The sequence below is a fragment of the Podarcis tiliguerta genome (assembly GCF_965153285.1).
Source record: "Podarcis tiliguerta genome assembly, chromosome: 11".
NCBI classification, from domain to species: Eukaryota; Metazoa; Chordata; class Lepidosauria; order Squamata; family Lacertidae; genus Podarcis; species Podarcis tiliguerta.
The window spans coordinates 40,060,324-40,086,418 of record NC_139544.1 but is presented as its reverse complement, the minus strand read 5'-3'; the positions used below and the strand labels follow the sequence as shown (position 1 = coordinate 40,086,418).

Here is a 26,095-nt window from a genome sequence, read left to right as displayed (position 1 = left end):
GCACAACCTATTAATGAAGGTGCATGAGGCCTGTCCACTTTTTCAGCCGGCCACCCAAGCTCTACAGATGGGAGTCGTTAAGTTTGAAATCACATGACGTTTTACTAGCAAAATAAAATATTGTGGCTCAGCAGTTTTATCTAGAGTACTGCAGCCAATCAATTCTAAGCTGTTAGATGTTCCAGTTCAAACAGGGTCAGGCCGGGGCATGGAGGAAAGAACCCTGGCAAAAGCTGAAAACAACACTCAAAAGTAATATCAAAGTTCTGGGAAGGGTTTCCAGGAGCAGAACCTCTAGCACGTTATCCTACGGTGAGCGGAGTCAGCTCTTCAGTATGCATTTTACTTCAATTATTTCCCTACAAAACAAATACAGTTTAAACAAACAAACCGCTTTTCACACGGAAAACTAGCTCGTACAGAAGGAAGGAAACTGTGAGCAAACAAAGAGCAATCGTTGCAATTTAAGCAAATAGAAATAATTAGCAAACAAAAACTTTTACTGCTGTTTCTTTCTGGCAAATGCAAACCCAGAGAAACTGTGGCGGAGAAACCAGCGCTATGGAAAACAGCAGGGAGGGGGCGGAGGGAGAGAAAGAATGTCCTCATGCAGTAGATGAGGATCAACATCTGGAACATTTTACCCATCAAAGTGAAAGGCCCGGGATATTACACACAGTTCCATCATCAAAAGCCCTGCTCGGTAACATGATAGATGCAGAACGGAGTCTGACCAAGGGGACTGCCCGCTCTGCGGTGTCCTCAGACAACCTTCTCTCTGAACCTCTGCTACATACAAGGGAGAAGTCGTGCTTCATATTTCTTTCTTGCTCAACAAAATAAGTCACGCTTTTCTCTGCTTCCCATGTCTTTGGCAGTTTCCCTTTCCTCTGTCCCGCTTGCTTTCGCGGCAGTCATCCCCTTTAAAACAAAAAAAGCACCACCTATTGCATTGCGTTCCCAGCTCCGCGGTTGGATCCTGTCCCAGCTGGATCTCTCTCCTCTGTGTGTCAGACCTTTCCACACCCCGTGAATAATGTTTGGTCAGGCTGTGCAACTTGGTTTATGTCAAACTGTTTTCGGGAGAATTTCCCGGTCATTTGTTTTGGCACACACGACGCTAGGCTTCCCCTCCAGGCCACCCTTTCCCCCTGTCAAGTTTTTGTGGATCTTGAGAGAACTAATTTACTCAGTAAAGGCTCCTGGTAAAAGGGCTTAGTGTGAAGGGGAATTTTAACAAGCCAGGCTAAGCTAGTAGTCCCTTGCACAATTTGACCTCTGAGTTATTTCCTGTTTCCCAAATACAGCAAGAAGTTCGCAAAAAAAAAACAAACAGAAACAAAACCCACACAGCTGTAATCCTTTAACATTCATCAGGGCAGACAAAAGAATGGCTTCTTCAAACAATGTAGTGATGACTGCTAGCTTAGATAGATTTAAAGTGGGGTTAGACAAATTTATGGGGGTCAGGTCTATCAGTGGTGATAACAGCCTCAGGGAATGTCCAGATCTCTCTAAATTCCCCTAAATTCTGGGATTCCCACATGCACCTGGAGAGTCACAACGAAAAACAGGATGCTGGACTCAATAGTTTATTGCTCTGATCCACCAGCGTTCTTCTTATTTCTACTAAATATCACACACCCCTCTTTTTTTATCTATCTTTGAGCAAGAAATCCCCACATATTTCATAGCTTTTCATGCCCTCTTGCCTTTTAAGAAACGAACAAGCAAATAACCTTTGGTAGCTTTGAATCTGACACACCTGAACAAAGTTTGTTTGAGGAGAAAGAGAAATTGATGAATTGATAGTTGTGATTCTCAAGACAGACATCAAGCAAGTGCCTTCACTGTACTGCTAAAAATGTTTTAATTATAAGAGCCGTCCTGTGTTTTTAGTTTGGTGTTTAGCTTATCGTTAACTTTAATTACCTTTTGACTGTTTTAAACAATAATTGTATTGTTTTACTCTTTATTCTTTTTGTAAACTGCTCTGAGGTTTTCTTACAGTTAAGCAGAATATAAGCCTTGTGAAATAATAAATAAAATTAATGATAGCACTTCTGAACTTAAATCAGCAGTAACATATGCATGGCTTGGTCTCAAAGCATGATAACTGCTACACCTATGATGGTGTGTGAAAAGTCACCCTCTTCAGCTGCTCCTCTCCAGAACTGGATTTCACAAAAGTTGCCTATCCAGCAGGAAAGAGATGGTATGAATATTTAGAGAGTAAATTTTCAGTGGGGCCTAGGATTCTTAGGTTGTGGGATAGCTCCTATGCATTTTGCAAAGCAGTTTTATTTTCTGTATTTAAAATACATGGAGATGGGCACTGAGGAGGGAGAAGCTACTGCTTTGTTTAAAATCATGTTGGGCCACTAAACATCTCCAGTTTTCTATTGTCAAGGTACAGTAAACTGCAGAAATTCAGAATTAGCAGCTGTAAGTGCTACAAGAAAGGCATCTTCTACTCTCTGCTGCCCTCTCATGGATTTTTAAGTGTATTTTACTATTTGCCATGTAAGTGGAGAAGGCAAAAAGAAAGTGCCCTTCTTTTACTCAAGTAATCAATTTCTACTGCAGCCATACTGTTGGCATCCATCTGTCTCAAGAGACAAAGGAGTGCTCCTCCAGGGGTGAAGTCAAACAGCTACATTAGCAGCTCCAGCTCTGATGGCCTTCTGGCGGTTCTCTCGCTGCGAGAAGTGAGGCTGCAGGGAACCAGGCAGAGGGCCTTCTTGGTAGTGGCGCCCGCCCTGTGGAACGCCCTCCCACCACACGTCAAGGAAATACACAACTATCTGACTTTTAGAAGACATCAGAAGGCAACCCTGCTTAGGGAAGTTTTTAATGTTTGACGTTTTATCGTGTTTTTAATATTCTGTTGGAAGCCACCCAATTTTTTTTTGATTTTTAAATTTTTTTTATTATTATTATTATTACATTTGCCAGAGAAATAAAGAACAGGACAGTGGCAGTCCTGAAGAGCTTAAAGTTCAAGTTTTAACAACTGGGAAGAGAATAAAGAGAGGGCACATGATTGCAACAGGAACGGGAAACCTGATTTTTAGAAATACCATTAAAGTAATTTGGTTTGATTTGTAATAATCTGGAAAATTAATAAAAATAATTTGAAAAAAGAGAGAGTAAAGAGAGGGCAGAAAGAGGAAGAGATGACTGGCCTGTGTCGGTTGATGAAAAGCTGAAGTATAAGAATGACTTAGACCTCTGAGATTTCGACATAATAATAATCTGTTCATTACTTTTGTTTCCCTCTGCAGTCTGAGCACAGGCACATATTTTCAAGACTTTTGGCATAACCACAAAGGTTAAAAAAAATGTATTTTTATAAAAAGACAGGAGACAGAGGAGAGGCAGAAAGGGCAGTTCTTGCCATTTTCAGCGTTCACCCTTCCCAATTATTCTGGGCAGTATTATGCGCAACTACAACCTCTCTTCCTACTTCTGCTGAACTGAGGTCTGAGGTGGTGGAAGAGAACACCACACAGCTGCTTTCAACTGGGAGAGGCTGGTTTCATTGGGAGGGTCCTAAATGACAATGGTGGTGCAATTTCACTCCCCTAGCCTTTAAACTGATAATCTACCGCCATGGAAGAGGCACACAGTGACTGCATATTAACTTTGGAGAATGCTGCGTGCTGTAGTCCATTTTTGCCTTTAATCACAACAAAGAGTATTGTGGCACCTTGAAGGTTGATTGGCATCCATCAGACTCAAGAGACAATGGAACCTTAAAGACTAATGAATGTACTATGGCGTAAGCTTTCGTGGACTTGAGCCCTTGTCATCAGATGGCAAGGGGTGAAATCTTACTTAGTGTGCATACAAAATTGTAAGGTGGGAATTGAATGAGATACAGAAATGATAGCCACTGATCATTAGAGCTTAAATGCATGTTTTAAAAAAGACACACCTTTTACAGCATTGCCAAAATGATTGTATTGTTAGGGGTTTTGGGAGCTAGAAGCTGGAAGCAGCAGGCCCACAAGCCACAGCGAGCGAGAGCGATGCTTGATTTCTGTTTGAATCCAAGGCTGTGGCTATGGGAAAAGCAAGACCCTCTTGGGGTGCTAATGCTGTGAGCCCCTCCATCGTAGGCTCAGGTTGCATATACCGTATTTTTCGCCCTATAGGACGCACCTTTTCCCCTCCAAAAATGAAGGGGAAATGTGTGTGCGTCCTATGGGGTGAATGCAGGCTTCAGGAATCTCTCCGCAAGCCTTGGGAGCTCCGCGGGAGTTCCTATCGGGCTCCCAAGGCTTGCGGATAGCAGCCTGCATCCTCAAGCCTGGGGCGCGCTACACAGCGCGCCCCGGGCTTCGTGCAGATATCAGGCAACCCCACAAGCTCGGGGGACAGTGGGGAGGCGCCGTGCTGCCATCCCGCTGTTCCCCGACCTGGTTTTGGGGGGAAATAAAGGAATTCCCCCCTTTATCCCCCCCCCAAAACTAGGTGTGCCCTATGGGCCGGTGCACCCTATGGGGCGAAAAATACGGTATGTGTAAATAAACCAAATATCTCTGCTCTCCCTCATTCCAAAGGAAACACGAACCCTAGGCAAGCACCTGCAAGCCCCTGGAATCTCGCACTGCTCAGAGATTGCGGTGGAGAGCAACAGTATGAATTAGTGGATCAGGGAACCCTTCACAAGAAACCGTCTTGATAGCCCAGATATCCAGGTACTGGTATGCTGATGAACACATTAAAATGTATGTTGGGGGGCGGCGTGGGAATAATTTGTCTTGAATTTAACTCACAAGTGATGGCATCAGTTGCTTGGTACTGTCAAGCTCTATGCTGTCACTTGGGGCTTAAATTAATCAATACTGACTGGGGTCTGTGCACCTTAGGAACCCCTCCTTCCTGCTCCATTAGATCTATGTGGGGAGTGATGCCCCATGCCCCCCTGTTTTGTACAGAAGTCCGTCCTGTAAGAGCACAGGGCTACACAGTGCAATACTCCGCCAAGAGGAGCATGCCTGGCTATTCATCTGCTGGATTTTCGGTGCTTAGTTAAAATGCAACTTTCCCCCAAAGTTGTTTTATGCTTGTTTTCTGGCTGCTGCACATGTTTTTTCATCTTTTCTTAAGCAAGCTGCCTTTTGTTTTGGTGTATTTTTAAATTTTTAAAAAGTGATTTGAATGGCATTTTTCCTGGATATACGCCACATTTAGGCACCATCCTGATGGCAAAGAACACAGGCTAAACAGCCTTGAAATAAAAAATAAAAAATAGTGGACTAACAATTATTATTATTAGAGACAAACTGAATCCACCCCCAGCACCTCCCTCAGGTGAGGCACATAGAAAAGGGCATCTGATGAAGATCACAGAGTCTGAGCTGGTCCATGTGGGGGAAATGGTTATTATTATTATTATTATTATTATTATTATTATTATTATTATTATGATAGTGGGGTCCTGAGCCACCTAAGACTTTATAGGTCAAAATCAGCACTTTGAGCCGAGCACAGAAAATACCCAATAAGTCACAGTGCAGTTGGGAAAATGCCAACAGAAAAGAAACTTTAATGAAACCTTAGCATTTTGTTTTATTGCTTCAGTGCAAATCATGGGCATGATCCAGTCAAAGTCAAGCATCAGAATCCCATTGGTCTGGAGGGAGAGTTAAACCAAGTGTTTAAATTTCTACCATTGAGAGCAAATGAGGCTTAAAAGTGCTTAACTCTGGCTGGACTGTGCCCAACGTGTATTATCCACCGAAGGCTTTATTTAATAAGCACGCTTCGGTGAACCTAAACTATGACTCACTGGAAGGGGGAAACACCTTTTTGGCTGGAGAGCAAAGAAGACAAATCAAGTAAGATTTTAAAGAAGATACACAGCCAGGGCATGCCGTGCGTGGCGGAATAGGCAGGTGCTATTCACAGCCTGCAGTTACCACCAGTACAAACAACAAAAGAGGGAAATGGGGTCAGCAAGTGGGGGGTGGTCATGGATCAGAAGGAATGGGATACCCCCCTGATTGAGAATGCCATTGGGCACACCAGCAGGGTAGACTGCAGTGGAAATAGAAGCTTCAGGCCAGCAATTTAGATCAGAAGAAGCCCTCAGGGGAAAGGGTTAAGTATAGCTCCCTTGCGCTAAGCCCTCTCCCACCACAGCCAACTTAAACTAAAAATAAACAAATAGTCATGGATCTCCCAATATTTTGCCTTGTTCAGCCTACAGCTTTTCTGTAACAATTCTGCACACACATCCAATGGAAAATACTCAGGCAAAATTCAGATACTATCAGGTTCCATGAGGTGTTTCACTATTCTGGGCTCCCTAATGAAGGGCTCCAGACTTTCTTTATTCCCATCATTCCCCTCTTGTCTTTCCTGGCCCTGGCCGGCGTTGCTCTTAATTTTTGCCCTTCTGGCCTCAGACAAACGGAGACCTCACCTGTACAGCTGTTTCTCTGTCCTGGTTCCTAGGCCTACAGAGGCAGAGCAACAGCAGGGAAACTTACTAGCAGCAAAAGGCGGCACTTCAAACACCTCTGGCAATAATCTGTGAGGAGGAAAGCTGGCGCCAAATTTCTAAATTGGTGTAGGAAGGGGAGGGAAGCCTGCACCATCCCTTCTGCCTTCCTTGGCGCTCTGCCCTCATATAACGTGCATTGCCACAACTACCAGGGTTTTATGTGCCCCGAGGAGAGATTCTATGCTTGTGCCACTCAGTCTGTTGTTATGGTAACACCTATAACATCAAATGCGGCGTTATGCCTAGGGATGGGCCCACCAGTTCAGGCAAAGGACCATCTGAGCCAAACCTCTGGTACATCTCACAGCTTTGGGTTGGCTTCACAGTTCCTTCAGCATGCTGGAGCCAAACCGTTCAGGCACCAAAGCACACCCGTTAATTTGAAGTCTAGGCCTGGTAAAACTGGTAGGTTTTCTGACGGAAGTGAAGGAAGGCATTACAGAGGCCTGCATGATTCTTCCAGAGGAAAATCGGTAGTCCCATACTGCCTCCCTTTTTAAACAGTTTTTTAAAAAGTCTCTTAAAGGACTTTCTAGTTTGCAATGCAGTTCCAATGCAGCAATAAAAACCACTTATTGATTATGGACACAAATCTTTTAAGTTTCTGAGGACTCCAAGGAATTAAAACAAAGAGAAAATGTCAGGCTGGTATCTAATTTAAAGGACCACAATAAACCTTCAGGGGCTGTTTGGTTCTTACCCTTAGCTACAGCCAGTACTTTTTTTCTAAAAAATAGTTTAGGGGGTACTCTCATTTTGACTCAAGAAAATCACCATTTTATAGTTCAATTTGGGAAAAATAAATACAGTAAATGGGACAAAAGTACAAAGATTCACAAAATGTTTAGGGGCATGCGTACCCCTGTGTACCCCCAGAAAAAGGGACTGGCTACAGCTGTGGGAAAGGTATTAATACCAACCATACTATAAACTATGAGTGGTTCCAGACTAGCCAAGCATAAGATCAGTTCATACTGAATCATGCAATAGGCTCAGGTGGCATAGGAAAACAACTGCATAGGAAAACAACTGCATGGGGTATGTGGTTTTTGCTGCGTACAGCTGTTATAGGAATGGCACAAAAGCTGAAAACATTAGACAAGCCTTCTGAATCAGGTCAACAACCCATCCAGGCCAACATCCTATTCTCACAGTTGCCGGCCAGATGCCTAAGAAAAGCACAACAACACTCTGTCGACCTGTGATTCCCAGCATTTGGTCTTCAGAAGCATTACTGCCTCTGACTGTGCAAGCAAAGCATAGCCACCGTGACCAGTAGCTACTGATAGCCACCTCCTCTGTGAATTTGCCTTATCCTCTTTAAAAACCATGTAAGTTGGTGGCCATAGCTACCTCTCCTAGCAGCATATTTGATGGTGTGAAGAAGTACTTTCATTAGTTTGTCCTGAATCTTCAAACATTCGGCTTCACTACTGTTGTTGCTGTTGCTTACATTTCTATACCACCTTTATCTCCCAAGGATCTCAAGGTGGTGTATGTGGCTCTCCTCCTCCCCATTTAAACCTCATAAGAACCCTTTGAGGTAGATCAAGCTAGGTGATGGTGACTGGCCCAAGGTCACCCAGTGAGCTCCATGACTGAGCGCCATTTGAACCCAGCTCTTCAAAGTCCTGGTCCAACATTCTAATCATTCCACCACACTAGTGTTATGGAGAAGGGCCACAGCATAGTGGTGGAGAACTCACCTTGCATGCGGAGCGCTCCTGGTTCAAGCTCTGGCATCTCCAGGTAGAGCTTTCTCACACTAGGTATATACCCCTCTATCACATCTCCTCTTACACGCCTTTCCTCTAAACTCAAAAGCTCCAAAATGTTGCAATCTTTCTTCCTAGGGGAGTTGCCCCATCCACTTAATCATTGGGGTTGCCCTTCTCTGAACCTTTCCCAGCTCTGCAATATTCTTTTTGAGGCAAGGGTGATGAGCTGGGCGTACCCCCCTCCACCAGTTCATTGTAAATTATGTAAATTATGAAGGTGCTGAATTATCTTTTAACTCGGGGGTTTGACAAGAAGCTAAAATGTAGCTTCACCTGTATTAACCCGCCTTTGTGGACTCATCTAGACTAGAATTTTAATCATGCATAATATAAAGCGGTAAGCGCAGACGAGGGCATCCTTTAAAAAGTTAATCACAACCATAAACCTGAGAGTTCCTGTCTGTGACAAGCACCAAGGCATTTTCTACACTGATTTAGCAACAATAGCATTTTCAAAGATGGGCTTTTCCAGTAACTGAGGGCCAAGCTAGATGAGATGCTGTTCGCACAATTAGTTAAGGCATCCTACCTTGTCTCACCAGGTCCTGATTAGGACTGGTACAGCCACACACAGTAAGAATCGACTTTTTAAAGCTACATAAGGAGACTCTGTTCAGTCCAGCCTCCTCTTCACATAGTGGCCAACCAAAAACCTATGGGAAGCCTGCCTGCAGGACCTAAGCACAAGAGTCGTCTCCCCACCAGTTGTTTTCCAGCAACTGGTGCTCAGAAGCATATTGCCTCGGCCCATGGATGTGGTGCATATCCAGTCAGCCTTACCCTCCACTCAGGCTGTCCCTAATTGTGTGAATGGTGTCACACGTAGCTTGGGCACCAGACTGGCAAACACTTAATTCGTTCCCAGGTGTGTGTAAAGGGGCAACCCCTCTCTCACACAAACATTGCTATTCCATTCCATGGAAGGTGAAATGAGGCAAAGCTAACATATTGAAACAAAAGTTGAAGTCTCAATTACTGAAAACAATGGGGTCGGCAATCTGCCATGAATGCTGGAGGATTATCACCATCATCATGACTTCATGTAACCAATACAGTTTTCAAAAGCGGTGTCCCGAGCACACCCGGATCAAGGAGGGCAAATGGCTGGTAGTTTCTAGTTCTTTATGGACTAAGCATTTGCTTACAGTAGCTCCAAAAGTGCACAGAACTTGCACATACACGCTTCTTGCAATTAAGTAGCTGACACCCCCTCTCTCCCCAGGCTTGTGCTCTGGGCTGGACTGCTGAAGGAACCGCATAACCACAGCTCCACCCACGCATGTGCAAGCAACCTTGTGGTCATTATCAGAGGGCCTTCTTCAGTTGCCTCCCCCATGAGAGGTCCGGAGGGTGGCAACATGGAATGGGCCTTTTCTGCGGTGGCTCCCTATTTGTGGAATGCTCTCCCCAGGGAGGCCTGCCTGCCACCTTCATTACATGTCTTTAGGCGCCAGGTGAAAACGTTTCTGCAACCAGGCATTTGGCTGATAAACATTCCATGGCCTTTTACATCATGTCTGTGGGTAGCAGGCCATGCTATACATTAGCAGGCCTGGAGCTCTGCATTCCTTGTTTGCAATATTTATACCCCAGTTTTCATTTCTCAGTCAAAATACAGGCAGAGAACAAAGGGTTTTCCAGGTGGTGTCCCATCCAGGCACTAAACAGGCCCAACCCTGGCTTAGTTTCAGCAAGGTGCGCTCACTGTCATGTTCAATCCCATTGAAATTATTGCCCCGACCAGAAGGCATACTGGGAATAACAGCTGTGAGTTGCCCATCATGCTAATTTCCCACAATGCCTCAATGCAGCACCACTCGAGGCATTGTGTGAAATTTTAAATGGCAGGTGGCTTCCCAGACCCAACCACTACCACTGCAGGAAGGAAATTACACTGTAGCATACCTTGGCTATCACAGAAGTGGAAATGCTATGGGCTAAGAGAAGGCTTTTATGGGCTTTAAAAAATGCTCAGTTAACACATGTCCACAAGTATTTTACAAACCAACTATGTATCATCCAGACTATAGAAAGCTGTGGCCCAGAGCTTTCCAAACCGTGTGTCGCGACACGTTAGTGTGCCGGCTGCAGTGTGTAGGTGTGTCGTGTAAACGCTCCCCACACTCCTCCCAGGGCTGGAAAGGGATTAGTTTAACCTCTGGTTTGCTAGTAAAACTGAATTATAAAACAATACAATCTCATCGAAAAGGTGTGACCAAATCAAGCCACATTAAGTTGTCTTACCTGTTATGGTCGCTTTGTTGATGGATGGTTGGTTACACATGGGTGACCGTCTGATAGAAAAGAGGGGGGAAATGTAAGTCCTCAGCATAAAACCATTTTTATCAGTGTCACTGGTAATTTTTTGGGGAGGGGTGTAGGGATCATGACATCAGCACAGAATTAAGCTGCCACAGGCATCAGGAAGGGAATGGGGGAATTGAACATGTGGTTGCAATTTCTTCTGTGGCCATGCATTTGATGCCACTTGCAATTTTGGACTTGGTGGGAAAAGGTTAGCATGGACGGCGGAGCACATGCATTTGGCCAGAAGCCATTCCAAACCTAGAACTAGCAGCTGGCTCATCGTGTGTACAGCCCAGCTCACTGCAGTGACCTTTCTCTATGCTGTTATGTATCAGTGTACATCAGAGCACAGCCATGCTGGCTGAGACTCATGGGAGTTGTAGTCTGAACAGCTGAAGAACACCAGGTGGAGGAAGGCTAGTGTACATGGTAGAACGGAGTAATGACACAAAACGAAGGGAGATGTTGACATTTCTGCTGGTAGCTGCTCATTCAGAAATTGCTAAATGGTGGCATTCCGCAGCAGGCCTGTCAACAGATTCACAATATGCTCAGGTGTGGTCCGTTGCTCTGGCCCAGAAATTGACCTGTCGAGTCAGGGCAGCGAAAGGCAAGAGGAGTCCTTTATCCTATTACAACACTTGACATCCATTCATCTTCCATATGACAGGGTGATCAATTCAGACCACCTCCTTAGACCTCCAGAAACATCTGCAGGGACTTATTGAACTAGACTTAAATGTGCATTATAAACTTGTTCTATATAATGGTTCTAACTTCAAGTTGCTGTTATGCTTTTTCCCCAAGAAATGACAGACTAGCTGCTATGGTTGTTGCTTATTGTATTTTGTATTAGGTTTATTATTTGTGTAAAAAGCAATAAAGCAAAAATGAAGGGAGCATTAACTCAAAACGTTAGGAAGGAGGAAAAGGCCACACTTACTTGCTAGGTGCTCGATCCGGCAGGTTGGTTAATGCAGCAAAATTATTCCGTACAGTACGTAAGCTGGCCAGCACCTGTAGAAAATAAAGTGGAGGCTTCATTCTCAGTTTCACCAGGTGTGCTACCCATCTCTCTCTGCTGCATTGGTCAACAAGCCAAAGGCTTTCTAAACAATCTCTTAAAACTTTCCAGGATTATTTTGGTGTCTGAAGCCTTTGACCGTTACTTCACAACGAAGCTTTTGAAATGCAAGAACAATCATTTTGTCGCTTTCCTTCTCACAAAAGAAGCCATTATTTGTTTAAAAAGCAGCCTTGTTCAAAGAAGACAAAAATTCTGTATAAAACACTCTTTGTTTCTCTGAAATTACAGAGCTTTGAAAAGAATGGTCTACTGATGTCCAGTGCCATTTGCACCAGAATTATCCCAGCAGTTAACAACTGCACAATATGATCCTCTCACATTTTACATTCATATAAAGTTGTTATCAAATAAATCCACGTCACCCTGATTTGCCGGCACCAAACAGGTGTGTGTGTGTGTGTGTGCATGCACAAACATTGGAAGCACACCTTTAAGTACCTGGACTGGAATAGTACTTCTAGTAATCTAAAATGGCAACAGTTTGGGGCGTAGAATCTCAAATGCACTAGTACCTTGCACATTCACAAACTGCTAGTGTGGCACTGCTGATCACCTGTGTTGGGGCAGAGATGGCAAACAGTGTGCCCTTGCTTCAGACCCTCATCAAGAGGTGCTTTGCACCACCAGGGCTCACCATGCTTCAAAATCAGTTCACTGAACAGCATGGCAGTCTGATGTTCAAAGAAAAGAAGTTTCTTTTTTAAGGAAACTCCCACCTACCCACCCTTCCACTGGGCTACTGCATGTTCTTTGTGTGAGCCTATGCAGCTCCTTAGAGAGCCAGTTTGATATAACAATTAGCATGTCACACTAGGACTAGGGAGAGGTGGCTTCAAATCCCCACACAGCCATGAACTCACTGAGTGATCTTGGGCCGGTTCCGAACTCTCAGACCGGGGACACACCATGCACTTAAAGCATATTCCCCCTCCAAAGGATCACGGGAACTGTAGTTTGCACCTCACAGAGCCAAAGTTCCCCGCACCCTTAACAAATCACAATTCCCAGGACCCCTTTTTGAGGAGGCGTAGGTGCTTCAAATGTATAGTGTGTATGCAGCCTCAATTTAGTGCAGGCTTCCTCAACCTCAGTCCTCCAGCTGTTTTTGGCCTACAACTCCCATGATCCCTAGCTAGCAGGACCAGTGGTCAGGGATGATGGGAATTGTAGTCTCAAAACATCTGGAGAGCCGAGGCTGAGGAAGCCTGGTTTAGTGTTACTGTTAGGATAAAATTGGGAGGCAAAATCATGTCTACCACGTTGAGCTCCATAGACGAAAGGTGGGGTACAAATGTAGCAAACAAATATAGTGGTGTTTGTTTAAGAATGGTTTAAGCAGTTTAAGAACAGCCCTGTTTGCGAACTATTCGGTATAAGAACTTCGCAAAACTGGAAGTAGTGTTCCGGTTAGCGAACTTTACCTCGGTCTATGAACGGAATCCGAATGGTGGAAGGGCACTGGTGGCAGGAGGCCTCATTAGGGAAAGCACAGTTCGTTTAAGAACGGCTTTGGTTTAAGAACAGATTTCCGGAACGGATTAAGTTCGTAAACCGAGGTACCACTGTAAATAACATTTAGATGGTAGACACCATCAGATTTCTTTCTAAGCAATACAAGTTAGCCATGGAAGTGGTTCCATTTCAGAATGTTATTTTTGGAACATCATAGTAATAACAACAAAAGCTGTAGCTTATCCAAAGCCTGAAAACAGTTTCCCCCATTTGATCCTTTCATATATGGCTACACCATGGCATGTGGAGCCTACCTGAGCAAACGGTGTCACAATCAAGTCATCTCCATGTCTGAAAAATAAAACAAACAGCAAAGTAATCAGTATCGGATGGCTTCGCTCCCCTCCATCAGGTTCAAAATGATACATTATTCTTTATTCATCTTGTCCTCAACTACTTTCTCACCGTGGATTCATTCCAGCTGCGCTATCTGAAGTAACCTTGGGGTGGACAAGCACCTATGACTCCAGTGTGGCTTTTTTAAGACTTGCACACAGCTGTAGAGAACAGATAAATGAGCAAAGATTGAGTGCTCAGGGTTGTTTTCCTTTAAACTCAGGGAAATCCTGCATCCCAAAAAAACAAGCCAGGCATGCCCTGGCAGCTGGTAGCGCCCACAGTTACTTTTCATTGGAGAGGCCAGCCCACTGGAACACCAAAAGTGATTCGCATTAAGTGTTAACGAAAGGATAACCATTTGCGAGGTTCGGACAAGCTAGTAACTGCAGATGACAGGGAAGTGTTTCATAGGCTAATAAAAACCCAGTAAAACTTTTCAACTGACTCACATGTCCTCAGTGTTACGGAGAGTGTGCTGTTGCTGGAGCAACCGTACCCACATCACACTGTGACGTAGGAGTAAAGTTATCAGGGTGACGTCTCTTAGCCGGAGGGGGGAGGGGGAAGCAAGGAGGTCACCCAGACTATTGCGGGGCAAAAACACCTTCCGTCAAGCCCAAAGTATTTATCACTCTCATATAAATAAAACTGCAGAGTAACACAAAAGTTGGCACATGGGTTACATAGGAGTCTTTTCCTCTTAAGTTACTAGGGTCATTGGCCAACCGAAGAAGGACATAAACTGGAGAAATTACATAATATATAAAATCACTCATTTTTTATTTATTTTTTAAATTGAAATGCTCTCGAAGAGGGAAACATTCAGGCCAAGCTTTCCAACGCATTCTCACAAACTCTGGCAACCCATAATTGAATGCCAATAAGACCTGCCAAAACATGCCTTGGGTAGATTCCAAACAGAGATAAAGGTGGCAGTTCTGTGAAGAGCTACCATATTTTTCGCTCTATAGGACGCACTTTGTCCCCTCCAAAAATTAAGGGGAAATGTGTGTGTGTCCTATGGAGCGAATACAGGCTCCTTGGCTTCAGTGATAGCAACGTGAAGCCTCTGAAGCGCAGAGGGAGCGCTCCCTCCGTGCTCCGGAGGCTTTGGGTTGCTTTCGCTGAAGCCTGGAGAGCGAGAGGAATCGGTGTGCACCGCCCCCTCTTGCTCTCCAGGCTTCAGGGATAGCCGCCTGAAGGCTTCGGAGCGCAGCGGGAGCTCCCACTGTGCTCCGGAGGCTTCAGGTTCCTTTTGCTGAAGCTGGGAGAGCAAGACTCTCCTGGCTTCAGCAGAGAAGGAGAGCTGCGCAGCGCCCCTTCAGCGAAGCGGGAGGAGAAATGGAAGGGGCTCCGTTTCTTCTGCCGCTTCGCTGAAGGGGCGCTGAGCAGAGAGGGGGAGATTTTTTTTCCCTTGTTCTCCTCCTCTAAAACAAGGTGTGTCCTATGGTCGGGTGCGTCCTATAGGGCGAAAAATACGGTGATTCCAGACGTAACCAACTGCAAGATTGCAGCCTATGGCTCCATCTCTGACTGCGAGGGAGGAGGAACCCTCGGAACACAAATTGAACTGTTGCTTGTGCTATCTAGGATGAAAGACATGGTTCTACTTAACTTTGATACACAATCCTAGGATTGTGCTGTTGTGGCTTACATTGATGTCCTGTTTTTCCCTCTGTTACCTGCTCTGCAAGCCTCTGCAGACATCCACAGACGATTCACAGCTATAGCGGATCATTGGAGCAACAACTAAACTCTGGTTCTATCATGAGAACGAGGCAGACATGTGAATAGCTCTTTTAACAAGCAAATCAGACCTTTCTTCTTGTTTCTGCTCAAAGCAAGACTGTGAGATAGGTCAATCTCCTTTCCATTTTACAGACTTCTTGAAGCCACGTAATAATTCCGTGCTCAAAATAGGGGGATGTAAAACTGGACTCTGTAAATTCAAGTGAGACCCTAGGGTGGGCTGAAAGGGGAAAATGACCCAACATGGCAGACTCTCAACATCTAAACAAAATCAAAACCTCTAAGAAAGACAAGAGAAACAGAACTACCTCGCTGTCTCTTAAGCAGGCACAAACACGTTCACATGAATTGCCCTAACACTATAATCACCACACCAAGCTAGAGGAAGTCTGGCACCATTGAAGAAGCAATACAACATTTAAATGGTCTTATGAAACATACATTCAAACTGGCTATTAGTGACATGACAAATCAGCTGAGATTTAAGTGCTATTAAACCCAAGAGTCCATTAAATCCATGTTAACTGCTCTCAGTTTCAGAGGGCAGCAACTATCAGTCTGTAGGACTAATCCAGCCCACTGGTTAGGGAACAGTTGCCAGTCACAGGATTGTAGAATTGGAAAGGGCCATGAGAGTCATCTAGTCCACCTGCTGCAATGTAGGGCTTGAACCCATGACCTTGAGATTGGGAATCTCATGCTCTACTGAATTAGCTATATGGGAAGTGCAAGTGCCAAGCACATTGGTCCAGTATATCTGAAGGAGCATTTCCACCCCCATCGTTCAGCCCAGATACTGAGATCCAGCGCTGAGGGCCTTCTGGTGGTTCCCTCACTGCAAGAAGCCAAGTTACAGGGAACCAGGCAGGGGCCTTCTCTGTAGTAGCACTCGTCCTGTGGAATGCCCTCCCGTCAGATGTCAAAGAGAAGAACAACTACCAGACTTTTAGAAGACACCTGAAGGCAGCCTGTTTAGGGAAGCTTTTAATGTTTGATGCATTACCGTACCTTAATATTTTGTTAGAAGTCGCCCAGAGTGGCTGGAGGAGCCCAGCCAGATGGGAGGGGGAATAAATAATAAATTGTTGTTGTTGTTCCGTTTTTCCCTGAAGATACAGGGAAGGTAAACATGATGTGGGGTCACACCCACTAGCCCTTGGCTTCGTGTGCTTGGCATGATCTGCAAAGAAGCCCACTGGCATATGACATGTGTGTGCACAGGCTTTGCACAAGCAAGGAGATTTCCTTGAATTTGGACCCTGCGGTGGCAAAGCACCTGCCTTGAATGCAGAAGGTGGATAGCTCAGTTGCTTAGAGCATGATGCTGACTGTGCCAAGGTTGCAAGTTCAATTCCCGTAAGGGAAAGTTGCATATTCCTGCACTGCAGGGGGTTGGACTAGATGATCCTCAGGAACCCCTCCCAACCCTATGATTCTATGAGTTAACCCTCTCTATGAGAAGGCTAGTAAACAACCTGTCTGAAATTGGCAGGAGCTGCTGACAGTCGATATACAGACCATACTGAGTTTATGCTTCAGTTTTGTGTGTTCCAATGAATAAACAGCATCCCAGATTGCACATACAGAACCTACACACTTTGCACGTCCTTAAGGTAGAATAACAGAATTGGAAGGTACTTTGTATGTCATCTAACCCTTTGCCAATGCAAGGGACACTCCCCCCCCCCGCATCCCTTTATAGGATAAGGTGGCCATATGGCATCTGCTTAAAAACCTCTAATGAAGTAGAGCCCATCATCTTCAAAATCTGTCTGTTCCCTTAAAAGCAGCTGGCACATCCAGGAAGCTTTTCCTAATGTTTAGTCTAAATCCCTTTTCATTTTATTCAGTATTGTGTAAAGACAATGTCTTCCTAATCCACTACAGGTGTCAATCAGCTTAGTTATGCTAGGCTGATTGTCCTGTCGCTGCTCATTTCGCATACATTTAACCAATAAATTGTATTTTCACATCCTGCACCTGGACTTGATTCCATTGTTTTATTGATTCCTAAATAAGCCTGATAACGAAGGATGGCGTTTCTTGCACCTGATGAAGCAGATTCTAGACCACGAAAGCTTATGCCATGTGAATCTGAAAGACCTTTCAGACACGGCATCAAATACTTACATATCACTGGCGATGGAGGAGTTCCTGGACATAGACTTTGGAGAGAGGTCATAGTCGCTATCGGACCGGTAGAGGAAGGATTCCCTCCGTTGACTGTGAACAAAGTTAGCCTGGAGAATGAGCCCCGATCCGGGGCTTGTCATGGGATCCAAGGGACTCCGTCCCGATGAGGTGCCATTGTCGACGTCGAAACTGCAAGAAAGGAAGAGAAGTTCAACACCACAGAGTTAAGAGATCTGTGAGCCACACATATGAAAAAAGCTACTACCAAGGAACTCTTCTGCTACTTGGAAATCTCTTCCTCCTGGACCAAACCACAGCTGGTCACCCAATTAATGGCCAGTGACCCTAAGCACATTAGAAATCTTGATAACAAGAAATTACAAAACAAAACTTCCTTCTGTGCAACTCACAAATGGGAAGAAAGCATTTTTATTTACTTTAGCTCAGCAAGATGCCATGGCAAATTGCACCTCTAACGTGCTGGCAGCAATGGAAACCTTGTATTAGATAAAGTGTCCCTTATTGTCAGTTGTACTTCCTGCAGACAAATATGCTGAAATCACAGCAGTGCAGAAACTGAGACTTATTTTTCCCCCAGTTGTTAGTGATGGGGGAAGCCAGTGGCGGGACTGTTACTGCAAATGGGGGCTCCCAGGATGGCATGCTATGCCACCCCAAGAAGGATGTTCTAAACTAGCATAGAAAACTAGAATAGAATCATAGAACTCTAGAGTTGGAAGGGTCCCAGAGGGTCATCTAGTCCAACCCTCTGCAAGGCAGGAATCCAGCCAATGACATTGTTACATATTTGGGGGTAAACGCTAGAAATTAAGAAATGCCAGGGTTTTGATCAATTGGGATATGGATTTAAGCGCAGAACTGTGCCAGAGAGGGAACTTAGGAAATTCCTGGGCTGGCTTATGCAAACCAACTTGGTCCAGCTATGGCTATAAAGAGTACAACAGAGGCCATTAACAGTACAAAGGAACTTCTCCTATTGCTCCCAGGTGTGAACAGAGACTGGATTTGGGAGGTTGGCAGGTAACTGCTGGAGGGGGGGGGGGAGGAGTTTTCTGGGAGGAAGAAGAAGGGGAGAAAGAGCTGAGGTCCATCTTTGAGGGAAGCAGCCTGAAGGTTGCCTCTGCAAATGTGTATGCTGTAAGACAGGGGTCAGCAACCTTTTTCAGCCATGGGCTGGTCCACTGTCCCTCAGACCATGTGGTGGGCCGGCCTATATTTTTTGGGGGGAAATGAATGAATTCATATGCCCCACAAATAACCCAGAGATGCATTTTAAATATTCATGTAAAAACACGCTGATTCCCGGACCGTCCATGGGCTGGATTGAGAAGGCAACTGGGCCGCATCCAGTCCCCAGGCCTTAGGTTGGTGACCCCTGCCATCTGGACTCCCTTGATGTAGACCAAAGGTGTAAATAGGTGAATGAACCATATTTCACAGCAGTACTTGTTCTAGTCTTGCTGGCAGTTCAAGGAGCCACTGCTGCCCGGCTTAAGCACAGTTCAGAGGGAGCAGGGTTTCCTCCTCAGGCCAGAGGTTTCACAGCTGGCTCCCTCAACTCTTCTGCCGTGGACTCAGGCAGCAGTAAGTGGGAAGTGTCAGGGTCAATATTGACGGCATTCAGTTTTCTTCTTCAGCCTCCTGACAAGTGCTTTTGTCATATGCCCCATAATCCCTTTTACGGAAGATGCAAAATCTTCATCCCAGGAGGTTGGACTGCAACTTTCTACGAGGAAGTTGAGACTGCTGAGCTGTGGCCTCTTACTCCTGCTTATAAAGTCAGGCATGCAGAGAGCTGCCCCCACCCACAGAAAGGAGCAAGGAACCTATGGCAGGTAGAAAATGCATGTGGGCATTGGAGTCCTTGTGCCCACAAGAGGGCACTTGACTCAGCGCTGCTACAGTACAGCACCATTCATTTTCAGCGAGCCTTGGATGTTTACTATGCTGCTGAAATAGGAGAGCAATCTAAGCACATTTTAAACTTATCCATACTATGTGCTCCTCAAAACCAAAACAGGATTTTGAAACACGACAACTGCAGCAAATACACTTCCATGTACAGTGGAACCTCGGGTTACATACACTTCAGGTTACATACGGTTCAGGTTACAGACTCCGCTAACCCAGAAATCGTGCTTCAGGATAAGAACTTTGCTTCAGGATAAGAACAGAAATCGTGCTCCGGCGGCGCGGTAGCAGCAGGAGGCCCCATTAGCTAAAGTGGTGCTTTAGGTTAAGAACAGTTTCAGGTTAAGAACGGACCTCCGGAACGAATTAAGTTCTTAACCCGAGGTACCACTGTATGTAGGTATAGTAATTTGTTTTCAGCTAAGGCCCAATCCATGCAAAATGACATCCAGGCAGGTGGCCTCAGCTTCCTCTGCCCATCTCTCTTCAGAGCGTTGCAATCACACTATTTGCATCAATCAAACCACAAGAGAAGCCATTCCAGAGAAATAGCTCCCCACACCTGCATTGCTATAGTAATGCATGAAAAGATGCAAGCATTCTTGAGGGCTGAGCTACAGCTTCTTTTTTTCCTGGAATTTCACCAAATAACATTTTTTGCTCAGGCTTATAAGTAATGCAGAACTAAAACTACATGCCCCCCAATCTTATTGATAAGGTTAAAAAACAAACAAATGGGAAACTGCTATTCATGTGAGCTTAATACCTTGGGTTAGAGATGCTTCGGGTTACAGACGCTTCGGGTTACAAACTCCGCTAACCAGGAAGTGGTTGTTAAGAACGTTGCCCCCGGATAAGAATGGAAATTGTGTGTCAGTGGTGCAATGGCAGCAGGAGGCTCCATTAGCAAAAGCAAGCCTCAGGTTAAAAACCATTTCAGGTTAAGAACGGACCTCTGGAATGAATTAAGTTCTTAACCCGAGGTACCACTGTATTGCAAATGTGTCACTGGCAATTGATTCAGGGTTTTTGTTTTTTTTTTAGCTTATGAAATTTTCCATGGAAAGAGTAAACCCTTGTGGAGGAAAACCTGCAAAGTTGTCAGTTTATAATCTGAGACATGAACACACTTGTTTCACAAAGCTACAACATGGAACACTTGGAATTTGCCAGGAATCCAGGTGTTTCTGTTGCAGTACAAAACTATGGACACTAGATGGAAGTCTAAAACAAGGAAAAGAGCTTCTGGCAGATAAATTCGGATTTTGATTTAATATGGTTTGCTTCCAGATGGGGGCTTAATACTGTAAAAGGGTCATTCAGATATTGCAAGCAGGTTGTTGGCAAATGGGACTACTTTTTAGCTCTTCAGAAGGAATAATCATAGAATCATAGAATCATAGAATCATAGAATCATAGAGCTGGAAGAGACCACAAGGGTCATCGAGTCCAACCCCCTGCCAAGCAGGAAACACCATCAGAGCACTCCTGACATATGGTTGTCAAGCCTCTGCTTAAAGACCTCCAAAGAAGGAGACTCCACCACACTCCTTGGCAGCAAATTCCACTGTCGAACAGCTCTTACTGTCAGGAAGTTCTTCCTAATGTTTAGGTGGAATCTTCTTTCTTGTAGTTTGTATCCATTGCTCCGTGTCCGCTTCTCTGGAGCAGCAGAAAACAACCTTTCTCCCTCCTCTATGTGACATCCTTTTATATATTTGAACATGGCTATCATATCACCCCTTAACCTCCTCTTCTCCAGGCTAAACATGCCCAGCTCCCTTAGCCGATCCTCATAAGGCATTGTTTCCAGGCCTTTGACCATTTTGGTTGCCCTCCTCTGTACACGTTCTAGTTTGTCAGTGTCCTTCTTGAACTGTGGTGCCCAGAACTGGACACAGTACTCCAGGTGAGGTCTGACCAGAGCAGAATACAGTGGCACTATAACTTCCCTTGATCTAGATGCTATACTCCTATTGATGCAGCCCAGAATTGCATTGGCTTTTTTAGCTGCCGCGTCACACTGTTGGCTCATGTTAAGTTTGTGGTCAACCAAGACTCCTAGATCCTTTTCACATGTACTGCTCTCAAGCCAGGTGTCACCCATCTTGTATTTGTGCCTCTCATTTTTTTTGCCCAAGTGCAATACTTTACATTTCTCCCTGTTAAAATTCATCTTGTTTGTTTTGGCCCAGTTCTCTAATCTGTCAAGGTCGTTTTGAAGTGTGATCCTGTCTTCTGGGGTGTTAGCCACCCCTCCCAGTTTGGTGTCATCTGCAAATTTGATCAGGATGCCCTTGAGTCCATCATCCAAGTCGTTGATAAAGATGTTGAATAAGACCGGGCCCAAGACAGAACCCTGTGGCACCCCACTAGTCACTCTTCTCCAGGATGAAGAGGAACCATTGATGAGCACCCTTTGGGTCCGGTCAGTCAGCCAGTTACAAATCCACTGAGTGGTAGCATAGTCAAGACCGCATTTTACCAGCTTCTTTACAAGAATATCATGGGGCACCTTGTCAAATGCCTTGCTGAAATCAAGGTAGACTACATCCACTGCGTTCCCTTCATCTACCAGGCTTGTAATTCTGTCAAAAAATGAGATCAGGTTAGTCTGACATGACTTATTTTTCAGAAATCCATGCTGACTATTGGTGATCACAGCATTCCTTTCTAGGTGCTCACAGATTGTTTGCTTAATGATCTGCTCCAGAATCTTCCCTGGTATTGATGTTAGACTGACTGGGCGGTAATTATTTGGGTCCTCTCTTTTCCCCTTTTTGAAAATAGGGACAACATTTGCCCTCCTCCAGTCTGCCGGGACTTCGCCTGTTCTCCAGGAATTCTCAAAGATGACTGCCAGTGGTTCTGAGATCACATCTGCCAGTTCTTTTAATACTCTTGGATGCAGTTCATCTGGCCCTGGAGACTTGAATACATCTAAACTAGCCAAGTATTCTTGTACTATCTCCTTAGTTATTCTGGGCTGTGTTTTCTCTGCTGAATCATTTCCTCCAAATTCTTCAGGTCGGGCATTGTTTTCTTTATCGGAGAAGACTGAGGCAAAGAAGGCATTGAGGAGTTCAGCCCTTTCTGTGTCCCCTGTTTGCATTTCACCATCTTCTCCTCTGAGTGACCCCACTGTTTCTTTGTTCTTCCTTTTGCTACGAACATACCCATAGAAGCCTTTTTTGTTGCTTTTAACCTCTCTAGCAAGCCTGAGTTCATTCTGTGCTTTAGCTTTTCTGACTTTGTGTCTACACGTGCTGGCTATTTGTTTGAATTCCTCTTTGGTGGTTTCCCCCCTTTTCCATTTTTTGTACACATCCTTTTTTAATCTTAACTCAGTTAAAAGTTCTTTAGATAGCCACCCTGGCTTCTTTAGGCACCTTCCATGTTTCCGTCTCATTGGTATTGCCTGAAGTTGTGCTTTTACTATCTCCCTCTTAACAAACTCCCAGCCATCATGAACTCCCTTTCCTTTTAGTATTACTGTCCATGGGATCTCACCCAGCAGTTCCCTAAGTTTTATGAAGTCGGCTTTCTTAAAGTCAAGAAATTGAGTCCTAGTATGCTTGGCTGCTCCTTTCCGTTGTATAGTAAACTTCAGAAGAGCATGATCACTTGCGCCTAATGATCCTTCCACTTCTACCCCATTAACCAGGTCATCGACATTGGTTAGGACCAGATCTAAAATGGCTGTTCCTCTTGTTGCTTCTCCCACTTTCTGGACAATGAAGTTGTCTGCAAGGCCAGTGAGGAATCTGTTTGACCTTATGCTCTTGGCTGAGTTTGACATCCAACAAATATCTGGGTAATTGAAGTCCCCCATTACTACTATCTCCCTTCCTTTTGCATGCTTGGCCATCTGTTCCAGGAAGGCATCATCTATGTCCTCCGTTTGGCTTGGGGATCTATAGTAAACTCCCACAATGAGGTCACTATTATTCTTCTCTCCCTTAATTTTGACCCAAATGCTCTCACTTTGGCTTTGAGGTTCTAAATCTTGGATCTCTTCACAGGTATACACATCCCTGACATATAACGCCACTCCTCCTCCTTTCTTGTCTGGTCTGTTTCTCTGAAATAGATTGTATCCCTCCATTTTTACATTCCAATCGTGGGACTTATCCCACCAGGTTTCAGTGATGCCTATTATGTCATATTTAGTTTGCTGTACCAAGAGCTCAAGCTCATCTTGTTTATTTCCCATGCTTTGTGCATTAGTGTACAGACATTGAAGTCCATTAGTCATTCCCCCGTGTCTCTTATTTAAGGATTTTTTCCTCCCACCACTAGGTCTGCTTGCTGTTTGCTCCATTTGGTCTATGACATTTGGATAAATCTGGATAAATCTGGATTAAATAAATCTGGATTAAAAGGGGAGCAGAGATACAGGCTAGTATTTTGACGCTGGCACCGTAACGTGGATGCTGCGATAAAACAAATGCATGTATGAGAAGCACCCAATTGACAATAAACACCCATTTAGAAGCACCCATTGATGCAGAGCCCTGATGAGTACATCTTGTAAAACATTGTTTCCTAGGACCTATGAATAAAGCAATACCGAAGAGTGACAAGGAGGGCAGATGCGGTCAAGAAATCTTGCCAGGTAATGGACATTTCTATAGAACTTCTCAGTTTATTGTGATTTAAATGTCTGACCCCATTTGTCAGTTGCTGAATAAGGACTGGGCTGGTAAGATATTGGAATGCTTGTTACCATAATATGTGAGAAAGCATATTCACATGTGGCAGCTCCAGCTCAGTGGTAGAATGAGAAAACTTGTTTGTGGGAAGAAGGTTCAATCCCTGGTGCCTCCAGGTGGGGCTGGGAAAACCCCCAATCTCAAACCCTGAAAATCCTCTGCCAGTCAGCGTAGACAATACAGAGATAGATAGCCTAATGATATGATGCAGTACAAAGCATCTTCTTATATTCCAGTGTACTTCCAACTGAGATGTTTTCTCTGACCAGTGAATAGCTGCATTCTGTACAAATTTCACCAATTTAGAGGATATTTAGAAAGCCGTATTTGTGGAAGATTGGCTGATGCCTTGGAAAGTACCACAATATCCATTAAATGGCTGGTGAGTCCGGCCAAAAGGCTGGTTAAATGGTCGGTTTATTGGGGGACAGAAGTCCGCTCACCTCTCTTGGTGTGGTGGCATTGCTGGACGGAAGAGGCTTCCCTGGGACCCCAATGGTGGAATTCAAACGGCATTGCCCTTCCTGATAGGTGGCGGGGCATAAGCCCCCGTCGCCTATCAGAAGCTGGATCCTAGCCTGCACCCTGCATTGGCGAATGGAGATGCAGGCTGGGCCGTGGGCTATGCCAGGGGGCGGAGCCGATGGAGCTGACGGTGGGCTTCCCTCGGGTCCATCCCTTGACCATTTAAGCAGCCCACACCTGGGGCACAGCCTGTTTGTTCCTGCGCTGGGTTTCCCCATCCCACCCACCCATGGTTTATGCTGCTAAGTCAATGACTTTGCTGTGGCTACGGTGGTTGCTGTTCTTTACGGTGTCAGGTAGGAATTTGCCCACCGGGATAATTGGCTCTTACCTGGTGGTTTTGCCTACCTCATAGCAATTCGTCACAACTGGTTGGGCATTGGGGCAATCCCTTGTTTTGGACAGAAAGGAGGTTGTGGTCCCCGCCTGCCCCTCGAAATGATGGGGTATCCCGTTAAAGGAATCCGGGGGGGGGGGGGAGGGAGTGGCCATGTCCGTGTGCCCAGGGGGGCCAGGGCCGAAGGCACTCCACCAGACAGCAGTCCCTGCAGGGGTCACCCTATTTGATGTACGTCTTAGGAACCTCCGCCTGGATTGACCACACGTCACTTTCGGAGGGCGGGCCGGAAGTATTTCGATTGCCCCACGGCCAAGCCAAATCTTTTTCATCTGTATTCAATAAAGTTGTGGCCTGTTTTTACCCCAAACCCAGTCTTATTGGTCTCTTATTTATATGGGTTGGGGTTTGGGAAGTCCGATGCCTTGTCCTGCAAGTCATTTTTGTTTGGTTTCAGAATGGTTTGAGACAAGCTTTCACTAAAATCCAAACCATCTGCATTTGTTTATGCAAAGGTTGCACCATTTCCATGACATGGAGGCATGCCCTGCCCTCAACTTTCCCAGGCCGAATAAGACCATGGCTCCATCTAACTACATACTGTTTGGCAGTAGCTCTCCAAGATTTCAAACAAGGGATCTCCCTGGAGATGATAAACTATTGAATCTTAGACCTTTTGTATGAAAAGCATGTGCTCTACTGCTGAGTTAAGGCCTTCCCATACATTAAAAACTAGGGCAGTCCATCATGTCTCCAGCTGCAGAGTTGAGTGTGCATTATTCCACTGATTGCAGGGGATTTTAATCACCTAGCAATGCTTTAATTGATTAATTGCATGGATTAATTAATTCAAGCTTGCACCTCTCCTAAGCAAAGGAAAAACACTGGATGATTTTGAACATCCTCTGTCGATTCCTAAAAGGCATCAGCTTTACCTGCCTGAACATAAATCAGTTATTCTCCCTGCATAGTCATAAACTTGCAAAGAAGCCTTATCCTAGAGGATAAAAATCCTTTCCTGGTCCAGCGAGCAGGAACCACAGTTTTGCACACTCACTCTGGCGAGTTTAAAGGCCAGCTCTGCATCCCATGGTTTGAAGTTGCCTTGTTTAGAAATTGACCATAGTTTGCGATAAACTGGCCCTGATGACACAACAAACCGAGATCCAA

At 45.0% G+C, this 26,095-nt stretch overlaps 1 protein-coding gene across 12 annotated transcripts in view; it reads right to left on the bottom strand.

The window, feature by feature from the left end:
• Nucleotides 1-26,095, bottom strand: part of PDE4D (phosphodiesterase 4D) — a gene marked incomplete at its 3' end in the record, with an annotated part of 612,406 nt that overhangs the window by 95,396 nt on the left and 490,915 nt on the right. For 9 of the 12 annotated variants that reach the window (XM_083403908.1, XM_083403906.1, XM_083403907.1 and 6 more), the window contains 4 exons: nucleotides 17,417-17,608; nucleotides 13,453-13,489; nucleotides 11,543-11,616; nucleotides 10,537-10,586 (listed from right to left, as the gene is read on the bottom strand). In XM_083403908.1, coding sequence (XP_083260034.1) covers nucleotides 10,537-10,586; nucleotides 11,543-11,616; nucleotides 13,453-13,489; nucleotides 17,417-17,608 — 353 coding nt within the window. Of the gene's footprint in view, nucleotides 1-10,536; nucleotides 10,587-11,542; nucleotides 11,617-13,452; nucleotides 13,490-13,603; nucleotides 13,696-13,822; nucleotides 13,942-17,412; nucleotides 17,609-26,095 lie in introns of those variants that run through there. The other 3 variants (XM_083403902.1, XM_083403905.1, XM_083403904.1) reach the window with 3 other exon arrangements.